Genomic DNA, 26,586 nt, shown 5'->3' with positions numbered 1-26,586 from the left:
CAAAAATGTTTTTTTTTCTTTTTAATTTATTCACAAAGATACATACATTATACTTAGGTACAAGTATAACAAATAAGTAAGTAACATAGTACAAGTAGGTACTAACCAATACGTTAATGTCGAAAACAAAATGAAATACTTATATATAATATTTAATACAACAATACGTAGATACGATCCCAATCTGCGAACATGACCAAATTTCAATAAACTTACTTTTAAATTTATTATAATTATAAATACTTTCATTAAAAACAAAACCGCACAATACTGTGAGAAAAATAGATAAAATTTACCTTAGTAAGCGCAAGAAGTGCAAAAATACATAGTTATTTAAACAAAACAAAGCAACACATATGAAAACAGTGATTGTCCTGACAATATTAAAAAAAAGAATTTCACATGAATCACGATAATTTTAGATCAGTTTCAGATCAGTCAGAACGCAGTCAGCACGAAAGCCAAGTAAAAGTTAAAACCAGCAAATATGTCAAATTAAATCAATTAAATTATTTATTATAAAACTGTATAAAGTTTGCATGGTCACGTGGCAATTATGTCAATAATAGTCACAAGTAACATTAATGTAAATTAAACATAATACACTGAGTGGCGTCTTTGAATTTTAAAAATGTCTTAAAACTTCCTAAGTGCTCGTACGCGGCTTGAAACTCGCTCTTATATTTTACAAAAGACTTATTACTATTGTAGACGTTCTTAGAATATTAAAGTAGGTTACTTGCCATTGTTTTACCCCCCTTATATTTGCTTTAATAAGTAACAGAACCGATATAAGTGTCTCTTTGTTATTTAACTGTCGTTTACATTATATACCCACATATGTTGGTCAGGATTTGTTTAAAAATAGGGCGAATTTCCGCCTGTGAAAACGTTTTTCGCAATATTGTTTGTACCCTTGCAGTCAGTCACTAATAATTGACAACACTTAAATACGTAATGTAAACAAATTTATGAACTTGTTTATAATTTTTAAGTTCACCATCGGAGGCTGTAGCCGTCAAAAGTTTGATAACCTCCAGTGGCCGTGACCTCCATTCGCGACCGATACCGATCGCTGCCAACACTACCTACTACCTACCTACTGCGATCAAACACGAATCTACATTAACCCCTGCTTCGGAAGCCCTACTCTATCCAAACATTCTCCTATCATTTCTTTTTTTATACCAAGGTTAGACAAATAGGCAAGTGAGAACGAAGATACTCTTACAGATATTAGATTATTGTTTTCAATTAGGTTTATAATAGATTTTCATTGAGCAATGTTAATAAAGAAATATATGTTATAAGTGCTCATTCGCGCTTCCGCGGCATCCAGGCTCATATTGATTACCGGTGACATTCTTATCAATACACCCCCGGCGCGACCGCTCCACTCGCCACCCAAAAGAAACAGGAACGTTTCTTCGCGCGCTCGCAATACAACGGAAAAAAGGGCGGAGACAGCGTCGCGGCTGCGGCGGCCAATCGCCTCGCAGCGAGTCCGGCGGGCGGCCAATGGCGCGCGAGAGCCGGGGCGGGCGCGCGCACGCGGCCGCGCCCTCGTTTCGCTCTGGCTTTTTATTTATTGTTGCGCGAAACACCGCGCGCGACGGGTGTGTGATGCGCGTATAGACGTCTCTGAGCATGGAGTCCGCCGTGGACTCAGCGTCGACCGCGAGTGAGGTTAGCGGTTCATCCGGGGGTTCGCCGAGGGTTAAGGCTGCTTCTCCAGCGCGCGCCATCAGCCCGCCACAACTGTTGCAGCACAGAATGCAGCTCCCGCCGCCCGGTTTGGGCCTTTTGGGCTCGTTGCAAATGATGCACCATTCGCCTCTCGAGCTGATGGCGGCGGCCCATCATCACGGCCCGCCACGGTACGGCAGCCCTCCGCCTATTTCCACGTCCGACCCGTCAGCTAACGAATGCAAGCTGGTCGACTACCGCGGTCAGAAGGTCGCCGCGTTCATAATTCAGGGCGATACTATGTTGTGCTTGCCGCAGGCGTTCGAACTGTTCTTGAAACACTTGGTGGGCGGGCTACATACGGTGTACACGAAACTAAAGAGACTGGACATAGTGCCGCTGGTGTGCAATGTAGAGCAGGTGCGGATCTTGCGTGGCCTCGGTGCCATCCAGCCTGGCGTCAACCGCTGCAAGCTGCTCTCCTGCAAGGATTTCGACGTCCTCTACCGCGACTGCACCACAGCAAGGTACGTTTCTCTTAATATAGCTCGTTTAAATTTCTACACACTCTTATTTAAAGTAGTTTTTTTTTTAAATAACTAATGAATGTTTTTAAGTTTTCTTTTATTTGCTGCAAATATTAAGTCATTACAACCTTTTGTGTAGTTTTTTAGGTGCCACACGCATTTCTTTTATTGTTTTAATTTTATTATGAAGCAAAACATAACTTACAATTTTTTTTAACTAGACAGGTTATAGATAAATAATTATAAATGTAGCCAGTTTATGTTGGTTATCACATTTCCTATTTTAATTCTTAATAGACAAAAAGTCTACTTAAGTTAAAATAAAAAAGAATAATAAAAAGTTTTTAATTGATACACTGTAAGATTACTTCTAGAAGTAATTACTTAGAACTAGAATTTAACGACAAACATCTCAGCGGGAAGGGTCGCGTCGCATTAATTTTTCACATTTTAATACGCGCCAAATATTTCCACCGGGCTAAATATTAAAGCATTCCGGCGACGGAAGGGTTAAAATCTCTGTTAATTAGTGGTCGGTTATACATTTTTAAATAGTAATTTTTACAAACGCCAAAGTTAGATTAAAAAATCTTGTGTTGTTCGACGGGCTCCGCTAGGCCTATATCTCTTTCCCTGAATGCGTTTTTAAAAATGTAATGTGCGCGGAAACTGGGCTTTTGGGAGATATAAAATTGTTTTTTTTATTTGACGTTTTGTTTTTGTAATATTTTATGTTTGTTTAATGAACAGAGGGACGGTGGACTTTGACTAACTTTTATTTGAATTTTATGAAATCATTTATGTTTAGGGTAAATTGAGGCGTTTTATATTCATGTGTTCATGCAATTAGAATTTATTGTTTTGTTATTCATGTGAATGTGTGTGATAATTTAATTCTTAAAATTATTAACGTTGTTATGGAATTAACTATTAAGTTTGTTATTGAAGAGCTGAGAACACTGACGGAGGTATTTTTAAGTTAAAAGGGTTTCCGAATCTGACACAATGTAATGCATTTATTAGTTATATTTTATTTCGTGGTTCTTTTTAATTCTTAGACTAGGCTAGACTATTTCTGTGTAAATGTGAATAGAATAATACTGTAATACAAAATAATGAGTCGCAAATATTGAAAGAAAAATATATTACGGTTAATACATTTAAATTCTTAGTTAAAAATTGATGATTAACTCCTATTAAAAACGGAAAGTTTTTCAACACGCGTTGATTTAACATTATCAATAATAATCTAATATTTCCGCACGGATGCGTTCGCGCGTCTTTTTCTCGTTTGACGAGCCGTATCTTTGGTTAATTAATATCGGTTATTTTTAACACTTTTCAAATTCTTCTTTATTTATTCACAGTTGCTAATACAAAACAGTAATAATGCTAAAAGCTATACCTTATTCTGGTATTTGTGGTTATGACATGACGTTGACAAATGGATAATTAAAATGGCAATAATAAAGAATAAAAAGCAACAATACGTTATGGTATGAAATATCTAGTCTCTGGCGCTAAACTAATTAATACGCTAAAGGTCTTACAAGTCTTTTAATTCTCTAGTAGATATTATAAAATATGTATTTATAATAATGAAATTTCATAATAAGTTTATTTATACAAACGGCGGATACTCCACTAATTATACATAACAACTCATCAGTTCATCAATAAATTATAGATTATAAAAATAACTAAATTGTTATTTTTTAAATAGTGGAATTGTGTATAACAAATCCACTATTTAAAAAATAACAATAATGAAAAAATATTTTAAATAACGAATTGGATAAACTCATGAAATAGTCAAAATAATTATCGTCGTTGGAAAGACTCAAATTTCATTTCCAACACAAAATGGCCGCCAATAATTCGTGCAACGTATCACGATAAATTGTATTGACATGTTTCCACTATTACGATTTTAGTGATTCCATCGACAAAGAATTATAGATTACAAAACGTCTTTTATTACAAAAGCTTCGTGTGTGGACTTTTGATGGCAAAATTATTTTAATTAATATTTAGTTTTTAATTGATACACTGTAATTTAACGAAGGGAAGGCTCGCGTCGCATAAATTTTTCACAATTAGGTATATTATTACGTCTTCAACTGTCAATAGACTTATTATTTAGTCGTGTATGTTGAGCTTAATTTAAAACTGAAGTTAAAATAAGATTTGTTAGTTTAGTATGTTCGATATTTTTGCTTTACTCTTAATGTGGAGCAGTCAAGCGTACCAAATTAATATCTTCAAATAACTTCGGGTTTAATCTGTTAAAATTTGTACTTCATTCATATTTGATACGGCATATGGGCCTCTAGGAAACGGGATATTTTTAAGAACGCATCGCCCGCATTACAAAACGTGTACAATAGTGGACGTTCCTTTTCACGCTTCAATAATTGCTCGACAGCAGATAAACGAGATCGTGTCGGATTTCATTCGCTCAACGGAACCCCAACTTATAACTCTTTCATACATAGCCTATACCTATTAATACAATCTGTGACAATGAGGCTTCAACATTTGAATATTTAAATATGGAACTTACCTTTACCGTCGTTTTTTGACACTTAACCATCAATGGTTTTTTCGGTCATTCAAAATTGTAATTAGAATGTTTCTATAGGGACTAGTAATAGACAAAAGTCAATAAAACCTTTTTCTAGTTTAGACATTACTAACATGGGATAATTAATGCTTATAGAGAAGCATTAATAATTAAACGTTCATAACTATATTATAACTTTATAATAGTACTAAGATATCAGGAATCATGAATGAATTACAATAACAGTTAAACCCAATTAATCGGTACTATTAATTAAGACTTAACACGATAATCCAATACATCCTAATTCGATTTGTATTCGGAATGTAATAGATCTTCCGTCTATTGTCTCTGCTTCACAATTAGGGGGTCATCAACACGACTTCTTATGGAATTTTCAGTTTAACGACTCATTTGATGGTCCGCCTTCAAACGGAGTGATATTTTGTAAATAAACAAAGAACTGAAATAACCGGCTCATTACCTTTGAGCGGTAGCCGGTAGTAGGTGTGACGGAACTTTGGGACCATTTTTTGTCGGATTTGGGACAAAAAGGGGTTAAACAAGTTTGTTTTAGATGTCTTTGGATATATTTTGGACGCTTTAGTTGTTTAATTTAAGTTTTCTTACTTTGACAGGTTAAAATACATATTTCTTAATAATCTTTTTCGTCTTGTATTTATTAAATTGGTTATAGTATTTTCCTCAACTTTGCTTTGATTCCCTTTACAGTAGACTCTTGTTCCGCGGGGTTCAGTTTTAAGTTGGGTTTTAAGTTGGCGCCTGGTAGATAGTACCGGTGACCCCAGAGGCCAGAGCTGATGCTTTCCTCGCTAAAGGAATAAGTATTGCACTTTTTAAATTTATTTATTTTTCTATTTCCCCATTTTTAATTATTATTACTATGTAGGTAATACAGTAAATACTCTTTCGTTAGTTACTTTAAATGTCTGTGGTTATAATTAAACAGATACAATTTCTAATTTAAAGTTCTAAATCGAAATATATTGAATTGATTTTGGTAAATTTTTAAAATAAATGTGTTTATTTCTTTTATACGCATAAATATCTGTGAATATACTTTACCTCATAGTCATAAAGATAGATCACCAATATCTTATTACTAAAATCGTAGGTTCGATTCCCGGCTATGCACTAATGGACTATATATGCAATTAACCGCTCGTACAGTGAAAATACGTAAGGAAACCGGCATGTCTTAGACGTAGTTGCCTACTAGAAATGATCACGTATCACCAGGACAAGACCAAGGGTTCTAGCACCTAGTTTTCTAACACACGAATATATTGAATGACCGAAGTGTGGCATGTGTTCCACTGTTATGAATGATATACTAACACTGGCGGAGATCCAAGACGAGGTTCTCATTGAAATATTAAACCAAGATGCTGTCTCAGACACATGCTCAGTACTAAATTATAAGCGTCTTCATTGCTTGTTCAGCGAAGATATTGTTTATTAAAAGCAAAGCTACGTTTACATAGGAGTGTGTTTTGTTAGTGATGCCTCAATCGTTTTTGGTCTAAGCCTTAGACTCTAAGGAAGTTAATATTAAATGTAAGGTTGTGATTTTGTATAGTTCAGATGTAGTAATTTTTATTTAATTTTCAGAGCACTTCAAACTTAAGTAAATGTTTAGTCCTGGGCTCCATTTCTGGTGAAACAAAGTATAGAAGGCTAGAAGGCCCTGAAGGCATCAAATACCCAACGCTTTTTACTTCATGATTACGAGATTAAAAGAGAATACAAGATCACGAACAATTCTAATTAATTAGTACTGACTTTATTTACTTTACATTTAGCGTCAACAATACATAAATTATTTATTTCTTATATATACCTAGAATAAATATTAAATCTACAAATCTACCTTGTAATTCATCGAATATTCAATTTATTTAAAAATACTGACGTTCTAAATTCAAATTCTCGCGTACGTGTGTGTTTACAAAAATCGTTTCATACATTTCCATGAAAGCGTTCGAAATCCATTCAAATCTAACCATGAATGAATGAAAAAGGGACGGAGATAGCTTTCAGTACACGCGCGAGCGGGATGGAATTTCAATAGTACGTTACGGAAATAGAGAATGATAACTCCGTCTAGCCGGAGGGATTCCCTCGTGTCATTTGTGTGCGTTTTTCGAATTACGCTTTTCGAGTGTGCGTTACGACTGTTATTTTCCCGAGTTTCCGGCTTCTTTCCTCCCCAGCTACTTGTTGATCAATCGTAATAAATTGCCTCCATTCCCATTGTGGAACAGTTTGTCGCTTTACTGCGTTTGAGGAAATTGCGTTTATTCGGTTTATTTGTCGCGAAACTGCGTAATAGCTCGCATTTTGTTTGGTTCATACTAAGTAGTTTCTTGTCACTGAATATTGGTTAGGGACTACAATATTTGTATTGGGGAATCGCGTTTCATTAAAAATCCATAAAAGTATGCGTAGATTAAATCTTGCTATCATCGAATTTGCTTATAAAAGTAACAAAAAGGAACATCGCCATCGGACATCTTCGCCTGCGTTAGTTTTCTCTATTTTTGCGATCTAATACATTGTTAAATGTCAGTTAATTTACATAACATATAGGTTTCGAGCTAACTATCAGTGAAATCCATAATAATCCGTTCGATAATGTTCAAGTTTATCATAAGATTCAAAAATATTTGATTAACAAATAAAGAAACGCTTCTAATGTTCAAAATGTTTTTAAACAAGTATGAAAAGATAATCTATGTAAAAATTCTCTGCCGTGATATTGAATATCGCATGTAACTCGGTAGCCATATAATTGCACTGTGTTGAGCTCTAATCATGTTTAATTATAGAGTCATTGCTGGTTATCATGAGATGAACGGTTTCACAGACTAGAGAATTGATTGAATAGATACGGATTCGTATTGAGGATACCTATGTGAAAAACAAAAGACGATCGCGCGTTTCGTTTGTCTCTGATTTGTCAACTCATTAGTCCACAGATGCGCGATCTGTCGTCCCGTTTGACACAACTTCTCCATTGATCAATTGTCAATTTGCTGACGTGTTGAAGAACGCACCCGTTCTGAGACCAAAGACACTGAGCCGCGGTTTCTCTCATCAAACATGAAAATGCATTAAATAAAACTTATTTATAGTATAAAAACTTGTTTATGGACAGGACAGGCCTCTGTGTGTTGCTGTAAATGTGTACCTAGTAGGTAATCGCGTAAATTAATTAATAAAGTTCGTGAAAATATTATCTTGACTCAAACATAATGCACATTTTTATCAAAAAGTTTGTGTTAGTAATTAGTTGTATTTGCTATAAGACGAAATGGTGACAAATTACGGTTTTTGGGTAAAAAGTTATAGGCTCATCTGATGTTAAGTGACATTACAGCCCATAGACACTCACATTGCCAGAGTACTCGTTCGTTGGCGGCTTTTTAAGAATTGGTACGCTCTTTTCTTGAAGGAAGCATTTCGAAGGCTAAGTGTGAAACGTTGCAATTTATAAGGAAAAAGTGTACATATACACGAAGAACACACAAATCTCATGCTGAAAATTAGTTTTTTTTTATTCTCTTATAATTAAATATTTAAATACAATCATTTTTATTTTAACAATAAAACTGTTATAACCTTTTTGCACGCTTTCTTGGGACAATTTTAAAATGATTACAAATGATTACTATTGATCAAAGTATTAGGTATGTTATCTGTTTATTTATTTAATCTGTTCATTCACATAACTTCATATATATTTTTACATTCACGTACAGTTTAAGAGCAATCTCGTTGATGCTTTGTTAATTATAGTAAAGCAGATCTTGCTATAATTAGATTTTTCTGACTCTTAATTTGCAGATGTTTTATAGCTGGGACAAGGCCGTGGCGGATTTATTTCAAGGTTAACTTAGGGATTTATTCGTACATTTATTTAAAACACTTTAAGTATGACAGCTTTTGTTATTTCTACATAAAGTTGAGACGTTTCACTCCAAGCCTTCAAAACGCTAAACGCTGAAAGAAATGGGCGTACCGATTCTTAAAATCCCGGCAACAAACAAGTCCTCTGGCAATGGCAAAAACGCCTATTATTTACCCAAACGCCGTTTCATTTGTCACCATTTCATCATACAGCAGATACTACAAGTTTTTAAACTAAAACTCTCTGACCTTAGTCAAGTTTTTAGGCTTTTTCTATAACAATTACGTGCATAGACTACAGATTACATGAAATACAATTACATGAATCGTCTGGCATAAATGAATTGCATGTTAATAGATTGTTTTGATCCACAGAAGATACACAGTTATTAAGAGAGATGCATATCAAAACAATAGTTGAGGAAATGCAGCGCAATGACGTTTTTGCCCGATGCGCTCCGTTCACCTTTGTGAGAATAAGCTTATCTTTTGACCGTAAAAATCATTAATTGCATACAGTTAGTTGTACGGTAACCTAGAGTAACTTTCTTCGTTAATTGGATGATAGATTTCTATGGATAATCTTTGCATTAGAGGCTTCGTATTAAGTGATTTGAATTGTGTATAAAATAATATATTAAGTAAATAGTTACTCACACACCCAAACATGCACACCAATATTTATAAGTATCTATTAATTACTAAGGTGGCATGGCAATTTAACATTTGGTTTTATACCTTTTATAAAAGCTGTCTACTTATAAATAATAATAATAGCCTTTTATTTCAGATACATACACTTAAACACATTTATATTTTCATCTAATAACTAATTATTTTTTAGGTATTTGTGGCCTCATCCAAATCTCGCCATTCTTGTCTGCATCTATCGGTTCCATAAATAAATGGAAAATTAGGCTATATGGTTCATAGTCAAATTTGATTTCATAGTCGGATTTTAGATTTATTCAAGATATTTAACATATTATTTTGCTTAAAAACTTCTCATATAATATATATGCTTCTCATATGTATTTAAACCACTTCCTTTACGTAATGTCATGTAACCCCAAGGTTCACAGTGAGTCTCCGTCGCGTTCGGTTTGAGCCTTGTATTACTTCGTCCCAAGTCTTTCCAGCTGTCTTTGCCCCTCTAATGTATGACACCAGGTTTGGGACGGCCACGCTTCCGCTTTCCTTGCGGGTTCCAATCAACCGCCTGCTATCCAGATATATGGTATCTCTGGATTATATGGCCTATCCATTTCCACCGTCAATCTGTTGGCTAATCGGTGTTTCTTGACAGCGCGTATTTTAATAGTTAACAATTAATTCTTTGGCAATAAAATTCAGTGGCGCTGTATCTGTTTCATGATCAATTGTGAATCTAATAGTCAAGTAGGTGTCACACACGCTGACTTTTTGGCTCTAAGACAAGGCGGTTTCCTCGATCTTTTCCTTCACCGTTCGAGAGAATGTTATTTGCGCACATGGAAGCCGAGAATAGAACCTACAAATCACTGCTTTTATGTACCTACAATCACTTGGGTAAAAAATGACGATCCTACTGGATAACTAAAGTTATTATACTGTCATAGACATTATTACGAACCACTTATTTTTGTTACTCCAAGCTAACAAGGAGCACAAACTGAAAAATACAACTAAGCCTCGTTAAACTCTGATATACGATCTATAAAAAGTAATAAAACATTCGCAACAATTTAAAAGAGAATCGATAAAAAGTTATATCAAATCTTCCAGTCGGAGATAGTAAATTGCCATTTATAGCTTCAATATTGTGTCTGTTACACTGCTTTTATTGTTATAGTCTTACAATGTAGGAAGATAATTAGAAAATAAAATCATGAGTAAATATAAACGGGCCGTAAAGAGTAGTATAACATTTATACCTGCTGCTGAAACTCAAGGTATAGAGTAGGTACTAAAATCCACCCGAATCTCGATGGCTGAGCGAATATCGAGAGCGCATCAATTCTTAAAAATCCGGCAACGCACTCGCGGGCCCTTTGGCATTGAGACTTTCCATGGGCATATCACTATCAGGCGGGCCTCCTGTCTGCCGTGTTTTATAAAAAAACGAGTGAATTAAAAAAAAAAATAATAGCTTAATATCTAAAATAAAATAGTTTTAGAAGCCTATAGTTAACGAGAATTTTTCTATATTAGATATAATATCTTGTGATATAAAATACTTTTTTCAGAACGCTTACAAAGTAAAGGAGCGAAGACATCGGAATTTCTGTTTAATCTAGAGAATTTACGATCGATATAAATTTATTTTTATATCTACAAGAGACACATTTAAAATAATTATAGTCGCCTCACGTGGAATAACTTTGTTTCTATTTTACAACCGCGCCGACCCCCGGTGCGTATTCATACTTCGCACTTTCAGTTTTTACGAGTTTTGTTTATGCGATCCTTGATTTGTATTAATTGACTTCGCTTGATTATATTGAGATAACGAATGCACACAAAGTAACGTATTGCACGAATTACATTGCCTGTAAAGTGTGTGTTTTAAAGTATTTAAATTTCATTAGTTTAACATAAAAGAAAACGTATGTACAACTTTTTCGGTGTTAAAAACTGTTCGGTGATTTTAACTTTGTTTACGAGTCTAAAAATCGATAGTTTGTAAAAGTGTAAAATCAATAGTGGTCCAGATGTACAAAAATGGGGCACAGGAATCGATTTGTCCCACATTTTGGCGGTCTAGCGACCGCGCCGTCGGGGGTAACGCTCGCGATAAGGGATAGTGCCCCCCTACAGGGGCGGGGGTACACCCTGCCCCCCTCTATAATATTTGCCGCCCCCGGGCCATACTTACGCCCCTCAGTATTTACGGGTTAGAGAAAAACAAGGGTACTCGAGCTTCGGAAGGTGCAACGTGGATTTTAATCCTTTCTGATGTTTTATGATTGATGACGGATTTCGCGATCGGCGTTGCTCTGATGTTGATGGATTCTTTATGATTCCTGCTCGTGCGATCGTGTGTGGGACCCGAATGCTGTGATTAAATTTGCAAGTGCAAATAGATTACGTACGTGTGTGTACGTTGCGGATCGGGTGAAAAAATGCGGGGTAACGTCAAGTTAGAACGTGAAAGCGTGGTTTCGCATATAAATCTAGTTCGTGATCCCGCAAAACATCTCTTCTTTACATCACAAATTAGTCTCACGAGAGCTTCGAGCGTTTCGTCCAGTCGTAGATATGCATTAATAAATTCATTAAAATTCAAATAAGTTCTGTTAACATGCACCATTTATTCTAAGTGACGTATTCATTTTAAATTGCCGCTAGCGCCATCTGCCAATCAACAAGAGTTAAATATTCTAAAAAACTTAATTAGTCTACTTTCAAAGACAGAGCATTGACGTCTGGAGGGACATGCTTTTAGATTTGTGACCTTGTGCCGTGGGTATAGAGTCGAAGTTGCTGCCGTCAATGTCAGATTGGTTTAGTCATGACAATATAATGTAGTGATGACGAGTGAAGATGTCCATCAAATATTGACGCGTGCGCGATCCCGATCACAATATACTGTCAGGGCCAAATGGCTAATTATTATTTTAGTCGTTATAAAACAGCTGATGGGACTATTTTTAAACAATTACTCCGTGCCATTTCGCTAAAGGTCACGCATACATCAACTACATATTGTTACAATTTACATTTTTTGCTTACAAGCGATTCCGAGAAACGGCTCTATTTGGTTTTAGTATCTACTAGAATCGTCTGGGACTTCGATTGCGTAGAATTCTTGAAGAAGTACCTTTATAGGTAGGTACGCAGCGACTTGAAAATTTCCTCGGGTTGGGAAGTCTCTTAAAAAGCTGTTTTGATCTTTAAAAAATAGGATATTAATTTTAAATAGATATGAAAAGGACCGAGTAGTAGAAGGAAAATAGGGCGCCTTAAAAAAAGGCGGATAGAAGATATTGAAGCGTTAGCAGGAAGCGAATGGAGAAAGAAAGCCGTGGGTAGAGATATTTGGAAAAAGCTGGCCTTTAAACGCGAAGGGTTCCGATCAATGGTACTGAAGGAAGTTAGGATATTAAATATATAATAGTATCAATCGCTTTTACTGGGAATAAATAAGGCGCAACTGCGTTTCTATATATTATGTCAAGTGACATAAATTAAACATCGTCGATCAGACGGCCAAGACAACATTACAAAAGAGTTTATACAAAATATAATATAGACAAGAGTTTGTATAGGAAAAAATATTATGTTTTCCTTACAAATATAACAAGAAATAAATTATACAACAAATCTACTGTAGGGTAGGGCGGGGCTAGTTGAGCAATTTTTCACTTGCTTGGATATAGCTCCTCAATGATAAGTCTCAATGAGTTGTTATGTGTCCTGATGGATTAGTAATTTATCCCTTAACAAAAGTGTCCATAGTATTTTTTTGTAACAAGTCCAATATAATAGCTACAGATGTTTAAATGCAGAAAGTCAAGTATGCTCAATGTACCCCATAGGTGGGGTAAGTTGAGCAAGGGTATGGGGCAAGTTGAGCACTAAGAATGTCTAGGCCAAACCATGGGTTCTATGTTAACTTGAGATGAAATAAAATATGTGTTAGACAGTCAGCTTTTTATTTATAGACTTCTATTGACAGAACAACAAAACTTAAAGAAATTTTCTTTGTATAATTACCTGAAACTAGAATCAACAAAACATGAGCATCCATATCTATCCATTACTTCCGATAATTTCTAAAAAAGATTACCAAGGCTGGTGGGTTCGGGTTTTTGTATTTTTTTGTTTTATAAACATCATCAACCATTATTTTCCGGCCATCTTATTTGCAATTCAGCTGGGTGGAATTTCAATGCCAAATTTAGCAGCACACTCTTAGGCAAGGCGATGGTCGTCTTTTGGAGAAAAATACCATTTGTAGCAAGTATATTTTCAAACAGTCCTCCTGTGAGGGAGGATATACTTCCCTCGGTGTTGTATAGCCCATAAATGAACCATCACCTTCATTTAATTTATTTAAAAGTCAACCCATACCGAATTCTTTAGCGGCGGTATTCACACTTTTTCCCTCATCGTGGACAGCCTTTGCAGCATTATTTAAGTATTCAGTAGTGTAAGAACATCTCCTCCTCTTGTAAGCATCCAAACAAAAATAAAAGATTCATTACTCATCAGTTGTTTTAGTCGTGGAGTTAGTTGAGCTATAATTGCTCAACTTACCCCGACCCGGAATTTTAAAAGAAAAGTGGGATTGTAAAAAAATGCCTAGAATTAGACCCAAATCCTATTTACAAATCAAAAATACAATAATCTTCTGGAAGATTAACACTGTCCTGATTGAAAACAGAGAACATTAGACAAAGACAGACGAAAACTTGCGATAAACAATATTTTTACTTTTTGGTCACAAAATAAACAAAACGCCGTGACACTTCACTCACTCGTCGAGCTGCCACTAACTATCGTGCGATGATTACCCCTCCTACGACTCCTTCTTTTCGCTATTTGATACTTCCGCGTAAGGTGAATAGTTTCCGAGATATTTCGATTGCCCAACTTGCCCCTATGCTCAACTAGCCCCGCTCTACCCTACATTTGTAAAGTTTTCCAATCTATTTATAATATAATATCTAAATAATAAGAATATAATAAACGGGCTATATTATTATTCATTTCAAAGATCTTTTACCCAAATTTATTTAATTTGAATTTATTTTACCGGTCAGTACAGTTTTTGTATACAAAGGTGTTACCGACGGACACGTTTCTATCGAAAATTAAGTTTTCGGATTGATAGCATTCATTGTTCTTTTAATTGGGGTCATTCGTCGCGTTCTAGACGAAATACGCTGGTCATCTTACATTTTCTTTATTCAACTTAAAGGAAATTTAATTATCAAGGCAATATATATTTAAACAATCGTTGATTTTAATTTTAAATTTTCTAATATATATATTTATTTAAACACGGAAGAGACTTTATTATAGATTACCTATATATGTAGCTTTAGCCGTATTAGCCCTTGATTTACTGGGACTTTACTCCATGGTATGCCGAATCACTTAGCAGGCTCAAAAACTGTTTCTAAAACTTCTTTAGAAGCGTAAACAAATTGAACATTTTCGAAACATTTTTATACAAAAACACACAAGTCTTGTTCGGTCGAAGTATGTGTCACAATGCCTCTAAGGGTCCTTCAGGAAAAGAGCGTACCAATTTTTAAAAGGCCGGCAACGCACTCGCGAGTCCTCTGGCTCTTGAGTGTCCATGAGCGGCGGTATCACTTAACATCAGTTGATGCCTGCGCGTGCTATAAAAAAAAGGCATCATTAAATAAATCCTCAAAAAAATAGTCTAATTATCTTGCTGTAGTAGTAGTAGGTAAGAGTAAGACCAGATCGCCGTGATAATCTATTTAAATTACGATAGTATGTTTATAAATAATATACATTTAAAAAGGAAATAGCGCTTAAAAGCATTTTATCTCATTTAATTTCATAGATATCAAAAGGGTTGCACAGTGGGCCGAGTGCTGACTCGCACAAAACGTTCTGCATATCCTTGATTGATGTGCCCTGTAATTATTTAGACACGTTAATAACACAGCTTTCTGATGACTTAAGACGAATGAGAAACTTTATCGGACTCTTAATAGACTTGATTAACGAATTCGCGTTTTAATTTCTCATTTTAATTAAGGAAATGCAGTGTTTTGGTCTGGTCTTTACTTTTTTTTAATTTATTTTACAGAACAATATATTTAAATCTTAATTTGTTACATTAGAAAACCGCTGTATAAATGTAACTTATAATAGCATTGTTTTATTATTAAATTAGTGAAATAATTGGTATAGTCCTTTTCATGAAAGAAGTCCCCCAGACGCGGCGCTGCAATCGCATGACGTAATGTTGCCATATATGAGTAAAAAAATTACCTATTTTATTTACATTTAGCAGATGTAATTTATCAAATAATATTATTTTCTGCATACTTCGATGATACCATATTTCTGTTATGTAAAAAGTATATTTTTATTTACTTATATTAGTGGTGTTCTACCTACTTACAGGGAAAAGATGAGAAAATAGGGTAAAGAAAAGCAATACAATTTTTTATTCAGAGTTTTATTGCATAATTGTTGGGTTACAATTTTTTTCGAAGTACACGCCGCTGTTATACCTTCGTTTGTAATTCTTGTTACAGTTTTCTCTGACACACCTGCAATTAAATTATGAACAAATAAAAATAATAATAACTTTAAGTTTATAATGCTTATGTAATATATGTTTTAATTTCAGTTACCTAGTTTCATCACGTTATGTATTTGTTCAATTTTGTCGCAAAAACGAATTTATATCATAAAAGTCCCATCAATACAGCAAAAAAATATTAAATGGCAACTCTAAAAAGTACCTGTTATGGCGGCAACTCTCTTCCGAACATTGTTTAGTGGTATTAAAACACCTTGATTCTTATGTTTCGCTTCACAGAACTCTTTCACCTTTAATATCAGTTCTCGAGCCGAACTTTTTACAACTTTTGGCATTGTAATCAATCTTTAACATGCTCTAAGCTAGTTAAAAATTCACAAAAATCTACCACAACAAACGAACTTGATAACATCGACGAATGACAACATTGCCGACCTGTCAATTTTAGTTCCAAAAATCACCGCGGGACTTCTTTCATGAAAAGCACTATATCACCGAATAGTTCAATTTTCGAACGAGACAATCGTTTTTTTTTATTGTCTCTGACTGCTGTTTAAAACTCTATGGTAATAACCAAAGAGAAGTAGAATAAAAAACAAATTTTATTTAGATTTAAAATATCTATGAATCCACAGATGCGTAATAGATAAATCATAAATTTTTAAAATTGAATTTCGAACACTGGGTGACTAATAGTTATTCATCAAACTCCACCCAGAGATTTACGTAAACACAGGGCCACACCTTTCGTACAATTTTCATAATTCCATACCGTAGATATTTACATAAATGGCGTACGTACAGATTGTCTTTATGTTTGTTGTGCGTGCGACCCCCGCTCAAACATTTGGAATTAGTAAATAGTTATGGCGGAAAAAAGCAATTATGCAAATGAAACATTTTTAGGCAAATAGTGAGTGACTTTTATCGTTTCTATGGAAAACATAAATTTGTACGTATCAACGCGCTAACCGGAACTAAAGGATTTGCTACTAAAACACATAAGTCAAATCTCTAAATAATATTTTGTCGCGTATCAACGCGCTACTAGAGGATTTACTACTACTACTAACACAATAGTCAAATCTAACGTTACTGTGTATTAAGTGCATAATGGGGCAGACACATACCAGCGACTATCTCTTTGTACAAGCATAACCAGACAATGATTTCCTTCCCGCAAGTGATATATAAAAACCAAGATCTATTAGGGTCTCTTCACCACATGTATAATGCTATATCTACTGTATATGTTACAAGCTATCTTTTCTAAAACTTATGATTATGGTAAACATAAATGTTACACAAAAAAATTACACTTCCAGTTTTAGATTTAAAAAACAGCGAATTAGATATCTGATAGGCACTTTACAATGTTTTTTTTTATTATATTACTAGCAGACTCGGTCAAGCGTTGCTGTGGCTAAGGTTTTTGTTATATTACATAGTAGTAAACTATTCAAAGGAAACGGCAGGAAAACAACAGTCATGGGGATCACCATGCTTTTTTGGTGGCTATGCCATTAAATTGTAGCTTATGTGAAACGTTGCTACTTTCAACACAGCGCCATCTGTTAGAATTGTGTCAAATAGTAAACAAATAATTTGCAATTAAATTAAATTGCGGGTATAAATTGAGATGTAAGCTATCCTATCTTTTAAGTTGGATCAAACTACACACGGTGTTGAATTTGATTGATATCGGTTCGGTAGTTTAGTAGTCCATAGCGGACAAAAAACGTGACACGTAATTTATATATATGTATTAAGATTAAATCCAATAAGACATCACCATGTCGTCCGGAATCCAAACGCACAAACTCAGGGATGAGAAAAAGTTTGTGTACATGCTTTGTCATTGAATAAATTATAACACAAATTGCACGAAAGAAAAACATGTTACAAAGAAAATAATGAAATTGGCATATCCATTCAGATTGTAGATATGAATGCGTTATGATATACATTATTAGGTTTAATAACAAACGTCAAAAGTGCCCCGTCAGAGGCTCAATAGAGTACGTAGCGTTTAACGCACCCTCGAATATTGAAATAAAAAAGCATTCGAGATGTAACAGCGATATGATTTGGCATTTTTTATTCCACTCAACACTCATTCAATTCGAACACAAATAGCCTAAAAACTAGTGTAATGTTTAATTAAATCTTTATGACTATCATTTTAGATACATCATTCAGTTATGATACATGATTTAATTTTTATTACGGTAAATATAAATGTTTAAGGTTTGAAAACTATGAAAATTACACTGATTATAGTATGGTTTTATATGGAACATAAATTTAAAATACATGGAATACACAGCTTTTAGAAAAAGTAGATTTTTTAACAATCGTTTAAGATTTCAAAAGTCGGTATTGTTCATTGATAAAGCGACATCTGTTGACATTGATCAAACTATATTTTATAGTGGATTACGTAACAATTTAGTATCAATATTTTTGATTCGGTTCCGACGATTTAAAATGCAATTGGGGTACCTCCCTAATAATTATTTTTAACATAATTATAAGCAAGATTGTACCAAAGTGACTTGTAATTTTAACCCCTGTTTTTAGGTATAGTAAAAAAGTTATAACTATTACATTCTTAAATTTAACTGGTATCACTATTTTCATAACACGATTATTTAGATGTCCTAGCGTTGCCCCGCATCTTTAATTCTTCGAATTTTTAAATTTTTCCAACGAAATTTGGTGCAAAATCGATTTGTATATAATTTTTACACGTCCAAATTTGTATACTAGGTACATATATTATTGCTTTATATATTTCTTAAACCTGATAATATTTTGAATTAGAATAGCGAAATGTCACAATAGAACTACGTACTACTGTGTTCATAAGTGAAGAGAATAAAATGAATCGAATTTCTTGCACAATACAGGTCAACAGAATTTTGCTTCTCATTTTAATGTTTTTTATTCAGTATGGACATTAATATCCCTCGTATTATTCGGAGTATTCCAACATTCGGACAGACCCCAATCATAAGAATGTGATTAATTAAATAAATGTAAGCGAAAGAAATTCGACAACCCTTGGCCTTGTTTTTTATCAGAAATTCCATTTTGATCAATTATTCAATTGAAGTTATTCAAAATTACATTTAGGGGCATTTAAAGAGGTAGACGCATTGGTTAAGTCTAGTAGTCAGTGCAGATAGATCTCGCCTATAACCCCGAATGGGGCAGCACCTTGAGATTTTTATATAATCAATGGAAGGCCAGCATGTTTAAAAGGCAGTCGAGAGTCTGCTCTGAAATCGGATATCCGTCTCATCGAGCTGTGAGAAAAGAGAGTGCACGTGTTGGCGCACATAACTGAGCGCTATAATATATAGATAGATAGTAATAGGAAATTGCCAGTCTCAATAGAGATTAGTGGCCGAATCGGTTAAGGACATTACTTAGATATATTCAAGGAAGTATGAACATTTGGGATTATTATGATAAAAACTTTTCATGTAAAAAATTTGATAGTTTCTATGATGGTAATTTATTAATTGTTGGCTGATAAACAAACTTAGTATTCTCAATGACGCAACCACTGTTATAATATTTGCTATATCTGGAATAACATACGTAGCGATTAAAGCCTGTTTTATGTTCTGTATGAATGTTCGAAACGATCACATTTCATATTAACATTCCTACTAATCCGATGGCACTATTGTTATTGAGTTCATTATCCTATTCTAGCGATTGTTAGGTGTAAACATCATAGAATGTGATCTATCGGATTTCAGCAAAGTTCATTGAATTGTGGCTTATATTACCTTAGGTATTAATGCCTGAACTATTTCTGTATGGACGTATGAGGATTTTGAACTTTTATCTGTAGACCGACAAATATTTGTAGCTAGCTATTATTATAATGCTAGCTACTACTACTACTGCTCTTCAATATTAAGCGTATAATTCAGGGATACTATTTCTACATTTCTTTAACCACGGTCCACGATCTGCAATCTAAATAGCACGAACAGTGCTCATATAAACAAAACAAAATGACGCGAGGTCTTTAAAATAAAGAGGAATTTTGATTACGAATATATTCACGATATCCCTGAGTACCTTTATTTATTTCCGATATATAAAAGAAATGTTCGAAATAGCTTTTATTGATTACAGTAAGGCTTTCGATTCTTTGATACACTCAAAAATCTGGGAAGCCTTAAAGGAACTGGGTATAGAGCACAAATATATAAGAATTATAAAAAACATTTATAAACACAGTTCGGCTTGTATCCGCCTAGAAAAAGAAGGAAATAAATTTCAAATACAAAAAGGCGTGAGACAGGGTGACCCCCTTTCACCAACACTCTTTCTGGCCGTAATAGAAATGATCTTCAGGAATCTGGAATGGAGGGACATGGGTATAACTATTAATGGCCGCGCGCTAACGCACCTACGATTCGCTGATGATATCGTATTATTTGCAAAAACACCAGCTGATCTAAACAAGATGATAAATGATCTAGCATCGGAAAGTGCAAAGGCCGGATTGAAGCTAAACCCGGAAAAAACAAAAATCATGACCAATGGCAACAAAGACCCTGTAATAGTGGAGCAGAACCAAATCTCCTACGTGGAAGAATATTTATACCTCGGTCAACTGATGTCTCCAGACGATAACGGAAACAAAGAAGTCGAAAGAAGAGTTGCAAACAGCTGGAAAAAATATTGGAGCCTAAAAGAAGTGATGAAAGACAAGACCCTACACAATTCAACGAAAAGCAAATTATTTAACACATGCATCCTGCCAGTGCTGGCTTACGGGAGCGAAACATGGGCTTTAACAAAAAACGTAACAAATAAACTCTCCGTATGTCAACATGCCATGGAAAGGAGCATGACTGGGATCAAAAGAAAAGACAAAGTAAGGAGTAGCAACATCAGAGGAAAGACTAAGGTACAGGACATAACTTTGAAAATAAGAAGACAAAAGTGGAAATGGGCAGGCCACATGATCAGGGGAAAGGACAAATGGAGTAAAATAATCACACAATGGTACCCAAGAGATGGAAAGAGAAAGAGAGGTAGACCACAAAAAAGGTGGGACGACGACATTATACAAGTCGCGGGAACAACATGGGGTAGAGTGGCCATAGAAAGGCCAGAATGGAGAAGGTTGGAGGAGGCCTTTGCCATCTGGCAAACGGACAAGCAAAAGTGGAAGAAAAGTACAATATACGAAAAATAAAGAAAAATACTGGCATGTCCGAATAGAGGCTATAATAATAATAATAATAATAATAATAAATATAAAAGAAATGTTCGAGCTGAGAGATTTTGTATCTATGTTAACATTTTGAGCTCTAATTTCACCTATTTTTCATGGCTGAGGTCGCTTGTGTGGTTAGAAATTATTTCACGGCACTGATAAGCTACAATTTTATCAGTAATAGAACTTTAATAACGTTCATATACTTACTCAATTCGGTAAACAAGATTAAACGCATCCTGCTACCCGGTGGCCCAATCTGTTATCACGGAAATTTATGAATAGAACCTGTGTAATTGTTTGTAGGAGACAAAAGCTCCTTTGAGCATTTTACTATCGCTTTATCTATGGAAGAATCTATGTTCATATAAAATTGTTTATTACTTTTTATAGAACAGATAACGCATATAAAAACATACATGTTTTACATTTCATAAATCAAAGACAATGCGATATTTAATAGCCTGTTGTTATTATTCTCAAATTAATAACTATAGAGATTCTCATTTAAAAAATTAGCGATATCAAATCATAAAAAAAGTAAAATTTAACGTTTAGACATTTAAAACAATAAATAAGGCTTAAGTATTAACTGAATTGTGGTTTTTGTTGATCACGATTGGTAGAGCAATAACAACTACGCTTCTCTGTGGTCGCAATAACCTTCATACTGCACTGACCACAGACTATACTAATGTGCTATATTGATTTCGTTTATGGCTATTTCAGATATATACTCTATGATTATTATTATAGACAGCCTTGTTCGTTCGCTTTTCAAAATGTTCCTTAGATAATGTTTAAGTCATGATTCATATTTTTAAAAGGGATAACGGTAATAAATTATTTGATACCTGTTATGAATACACGTGTATACAATATTTTATTGGTAATTTTTTTTATGTTACGATTAAAAAGGGAAGTGATAGTAAGAAATATAGGAACGGAAGTGACAAGTTATTAACTTCAAAAGATTACAATCACGATTTCTGCAGTTCTAGAAGTTAATACTAAAAAAAGCACATAAGAGTACAATTTAATAGCATACTATGTTTCTGCTTGTAGGATGTTCATGAGCTTTTTAGTAATCTAATATATAAAATTCTCGTGTCACAATGTTCGTTTCCTCCGAAACGGCCCGACCGATTCTTATGAAATTTTATATTCATATTCAGTAAGTCTGAGAATCTTCTACTATCTATCTATAAAACCCCTATATGATAAGGGGTGCCCACCACAATTTTTTTTAATAGATTTTATTTTTTATACAACATCCAAAAATACATACAACCCGTAATTTTCACCCCTCTACGATCAACCCCTATTTTTTAATATTGTATATAGTTATTTTTATAAACTAAAAAAAAATTTCCTAGCAATAATATACATGGCAGAACAACGTTTGCCGGGTCAGCTAGTATATTATAGGTATACCTAGAAGGAATATACACAAATATAGTAGGAAATGCTATCTTCAATTAAACCGCTTCGCTCAAGCATGTAACTCTTATCGCCGTTGCATGTTTTTTCAATATGCAATCCCGACAATCGTGCTTATCCGACAATCAGAATTCTCAAGTTTTTCACATTCGTTAACGGTTTTAATTGAGTTTCATAACTAGCTTCGTGTCAATCGAACATCAACATATGACGATAGATAAATTGTATTATCTGCATACCATCGGTGTACGATACGTCGAACTATCGACACGCCCCGGCTTTGCACGGGCAACCTTGAACAATCACCATCTTCATGAATCATTCTAGATATTTGTGGACGCAATTTCGCGCAGTAGATTTTCAATTTCTCCCGAAGAGACAGACGCGGTGGAGGACTTGTTTTTGAATAATATAAAACTTAGACATATGCTGTAGGCATTATCAAGCATTATCAATCGTAAAGGCAGCGTTCGTAAAAACGTTTTCCTTCGACTTGCAATTCCGTCTGTCATTCTTTTTTATATTTCCGGTATATATAGTCTATGGCACTCACAAGTAACGTGTTTCGTCTATCGGTAAAGAATTTTCAAAATCGGATTAGTATATCCAGAGATTATAAATGTTAAATGTTACCACTTTACAATATTAATATAGATTGAATTAAAAAAGATCAAAGTGTGAGTGTATCTTCGTGTCTGTATTTAACAGTTGTTAATTGATTCGAGTGATTGATTAACTCGTAACGAAATTACTAAGTTATGAAAATAGTTAAGCAATAATCCTAGCGTGCTATTACACATAAGATAATCTAGAAGATTAGTGGCATGCTCCATTTGTGTGATTTTACGTAAAAACGATTTCCGGAAGGCGCCTGCTATGTCTTAATATGTCCGAATGATGTATGCTCGCCGGAAATGAGAGAGGTTATGGTGGAAAATATGGGGATTGTATGGAAATGTGGAAATAGACGGAAACGATTTGTTCTCGTTTAAATGCCTCACCCTTTTAGTTTTAGTAAAATATAGCTATAAGATTCAGTTCTGTAGATTTGAAAAGATATATATTCTACTTTTTGTACTAAAAATATAAATACTATATAAACTACACTTTTTGAATCTATACTAGCGTGGATAGGCGGCCTGACATGTTTGGTCAAGAATCCTTCGATTTTAAATTTCTTTGACGATGCTTTCTTTAGGCTCGAAATTTCGCCACATCTATATTCTTTGTCTATAAGATGTAGCCTTCAGATATTTTTTAACAAAGAGGTTTTGGTGATAATTTCCTTTCAATTTTCAGGTCTAGCATTTTTAGGTCTGAGGATATCGTAGTACAGTAAAGTATAATGTTTATTGGCTATTGAAATTGTTAGAAATGATGGTATCTTATTTAAAATTGGTTGCATGCCGTGAGGTTTATGAATTATTGTTGTCAGTATAACAACATAATACTCCTTTATGATCGTTGTACCGTGTGTACTAAAGAAATATTTGCCAGACAATTACTACGTAAATTTTATACCCACTTTGTAATACAACGTTATGTCCTCAATAAACGCAAGAATCAAATAAAAATAATGCCGTCACCAATAATTTTAAACTCTATTTAAAACAGACGTCAAAGATAATAAATAGGTAGAAAATAAGTGATTTTTACTCTGTTTTTATTTCACTTTTGCATTATGTCAGAAATCAGGCAAGTGCATAGGGTTTAGTCAAGATGCCTTAACAGTTGTGTATGTAGAAAGTTGAAAAATAAATTTGTATGAAAATTTATCGACACGAACTGTCATTTTCACTGTCAAACCCCCAGCAATGTCGGCAGTGTTACCAGATGCAAATTTGAAACTTCAAATACAACGTTTAAAAGTTTAACAAAGTTAAATGGGCTACAATTAAGAATTATAATATTAATCATTTAGTTTAGGGTTTTTGAAGTTATACTTCTTTAGGCGCGTTATGAAAAATTGGTGAGAGTGGAATTTTATGATGCGCGCGCACCGTGACACAAAATTAACAGAATGAAGTTGCCCACGGAAGATGCTACGGCATTGGACATAATTTAAAAACATCATTCGAATAATAATAGAATTTATGTTACACTTAATGTAAGATAATAATTATAAATATTTATTTATTTAATTTTTCAAATGTAAACTGAACTTTATTGACTATAATGACTCCTTTTCCAGTCTTTGGTTATTTAATTGTAATTAAGTATTTGCATACAATCAAAAACTATTTTTAATAATGCCAAAGAAGTATAACTTCTTACGCGCCTACATAAGTACACGCACCCTTTTTTTATTATTTATAAATGCTAACAAATTCCCGTTGGTATATTGATTGTATCGTCATACCTACCTCTTTCCAGTCGCATTATTCAGTGAATTTGTCGAATACAACATGATGCGATAAAAGCGAGATATTCCAAGCTCATACAAGGAACAGGTTTAAGCTTCAACTGTTTTGACTGCGATCTTTCGCTAAGTAACCTTACGTAGTGGTAATAGAGAAGCAGCACTACTATTGTAACATTGTATGGCATAAATCGTGAATGTCAGTCGCCTGCGGGTAATCGCTCCTGTTGGCTCTTTGCTTTCTGGTCTAGGTATTATACAGACTTCTGTGGATATATAGAACTAAGAAAGATTTTTATGACAACAAAAACAAGTGAAAGTTGTATCGCCGTGTTTTGTTTTACAACTTTTATACTACGAAATGTTGTTTTCGAATATTTTATTGTTATAGTAATAGGTGTTAACTATAACTGAATAATTTAATTAGATATCTACGAGTATTATCTATGTTTATATGTTAGTTTGTAATATAGCTAATTTTTAATGATTTATTTTACTCAACAATTACTTTGTTGTTAACTGTCCACGATGATTTTGACATTGACAATTGACTCAGATGTTATTCACAGAATGGAGGATTAAATATTTTTATATTACTTGTATAGTCAATTATAAATTTGTTCACAGTAAACCATAAAAAATGTCTAAGAAAATATTTTTTTCAATTAATTGTTTCCGAAGTAACCCTTTTAATTAGCCGTGTTTGAATTACAAGCAGAGACTTAAATGATTCAGATATAATATTTCTTCTGAGTGCAATAAATTATGAAGACATTGTATTTTGTTTGCAAAGAGGGAGATATTTAAAGTGTAGGTATTGTGGGATTACTAAATATGAATTTAAAATAGTACTACGACTAATTAACATTTAAATTATGCGATATGTTGTTGAATACGTCTATACTCTTTGGTTGGTTGTGATCTGTGCATTTTTTATTGATTCAGCTTCTGTACGATACGAATTAAACTTTCCTTCGACGGAAATCGAACTGAGGGCATCACAAATAAGTCATAGATGGATACAGTAATTTTGCAACAATATATTTACTAAACTTAAATCAATAAGATTAATATTGATTTATAAATAAGTTTATTGCACTATATTTCCACCTGAGTTGTATATTTCTAAAGCGTATCAAGAAATAAATACTTTCATTGTAAAATCCTTTGCTTAATCAGATTTCTAAGACGAAATAATGTACTAATTGGGTTGGTTTTAATCCGAATTGCGGATGAAGGGAAATTAATGCCCTCCGGTGAATAAACGAGCAATTATTTTTCTTAAAAATGTTTGTTACGTCAAAACTTTTTCCTTAGGGCAGGTGTGCTAAAGAGTTCTCCCTTGGTTTTATATCTATTGTTTATCTTTTTTTATTGCTTTCAAAACAAAACCTCTACAAAATTTCTGTTCGAATTTTGAATTAGTTGATACTGGCAATAAAAAATAAAATAAGATAATAATAATAATTGTCTATTGAAATTTGAAAAAAGAATATGTAAGGTCGAAAGTCTTAAGCCTTCCCTTAATTATTACATTGTAATAATGCCATTTCGATAACATTCGGATTACAAAATAAAACCTAGAAGCTCGTATATTTAATG

General features: G+C 33.9%; 1 protein-coding gene across 6 annotated transcripts in view; it reads left to right on the top strand.

The window, feature by feature from the left end:
• Window positions 1–1,602: 1,602 nt before the first annotated feature.
• Window positions 1,603–26,586, top strand: part of LOC125055300 (dachshund homolog 2) — a 153,454-nt gene continuing 128,470 nt past the window's right edge. For all 6 annotated transcript variants that reach the window (XM_047657719.1, XM_047657718.1, XM_047657717.1 and 3 more), the window contains exon 1: window positions 1,603–2,213. In XM_047657719.1, the coding sequence (XP_047513675.1) occupies window positions 1,648–2,213 (566 nt within the window). In that variant the 5' untranslated portion in view covers window positions 1,603–1,647. The remainder of the gene's footprint in view (window positions 2,214–26,586) is intronic.

This window comes from Pieris napi, chromosome 13 (assembly GCF_905475465.1).
Source record: "Pieris napi chromosome 13, ilPieNapi1.2, whole genome shotgun sequence".
In the NCBI taxonomy this organism is placed as follows: Eukaryota; Metazoa; Arthropoda; class Insecta; order Lepidoptera; family Pieridae; genus Pieris; species Pieris napi.
This window is presented reverse-complemented; position numbering and strand designations above follow the sequence as displayed.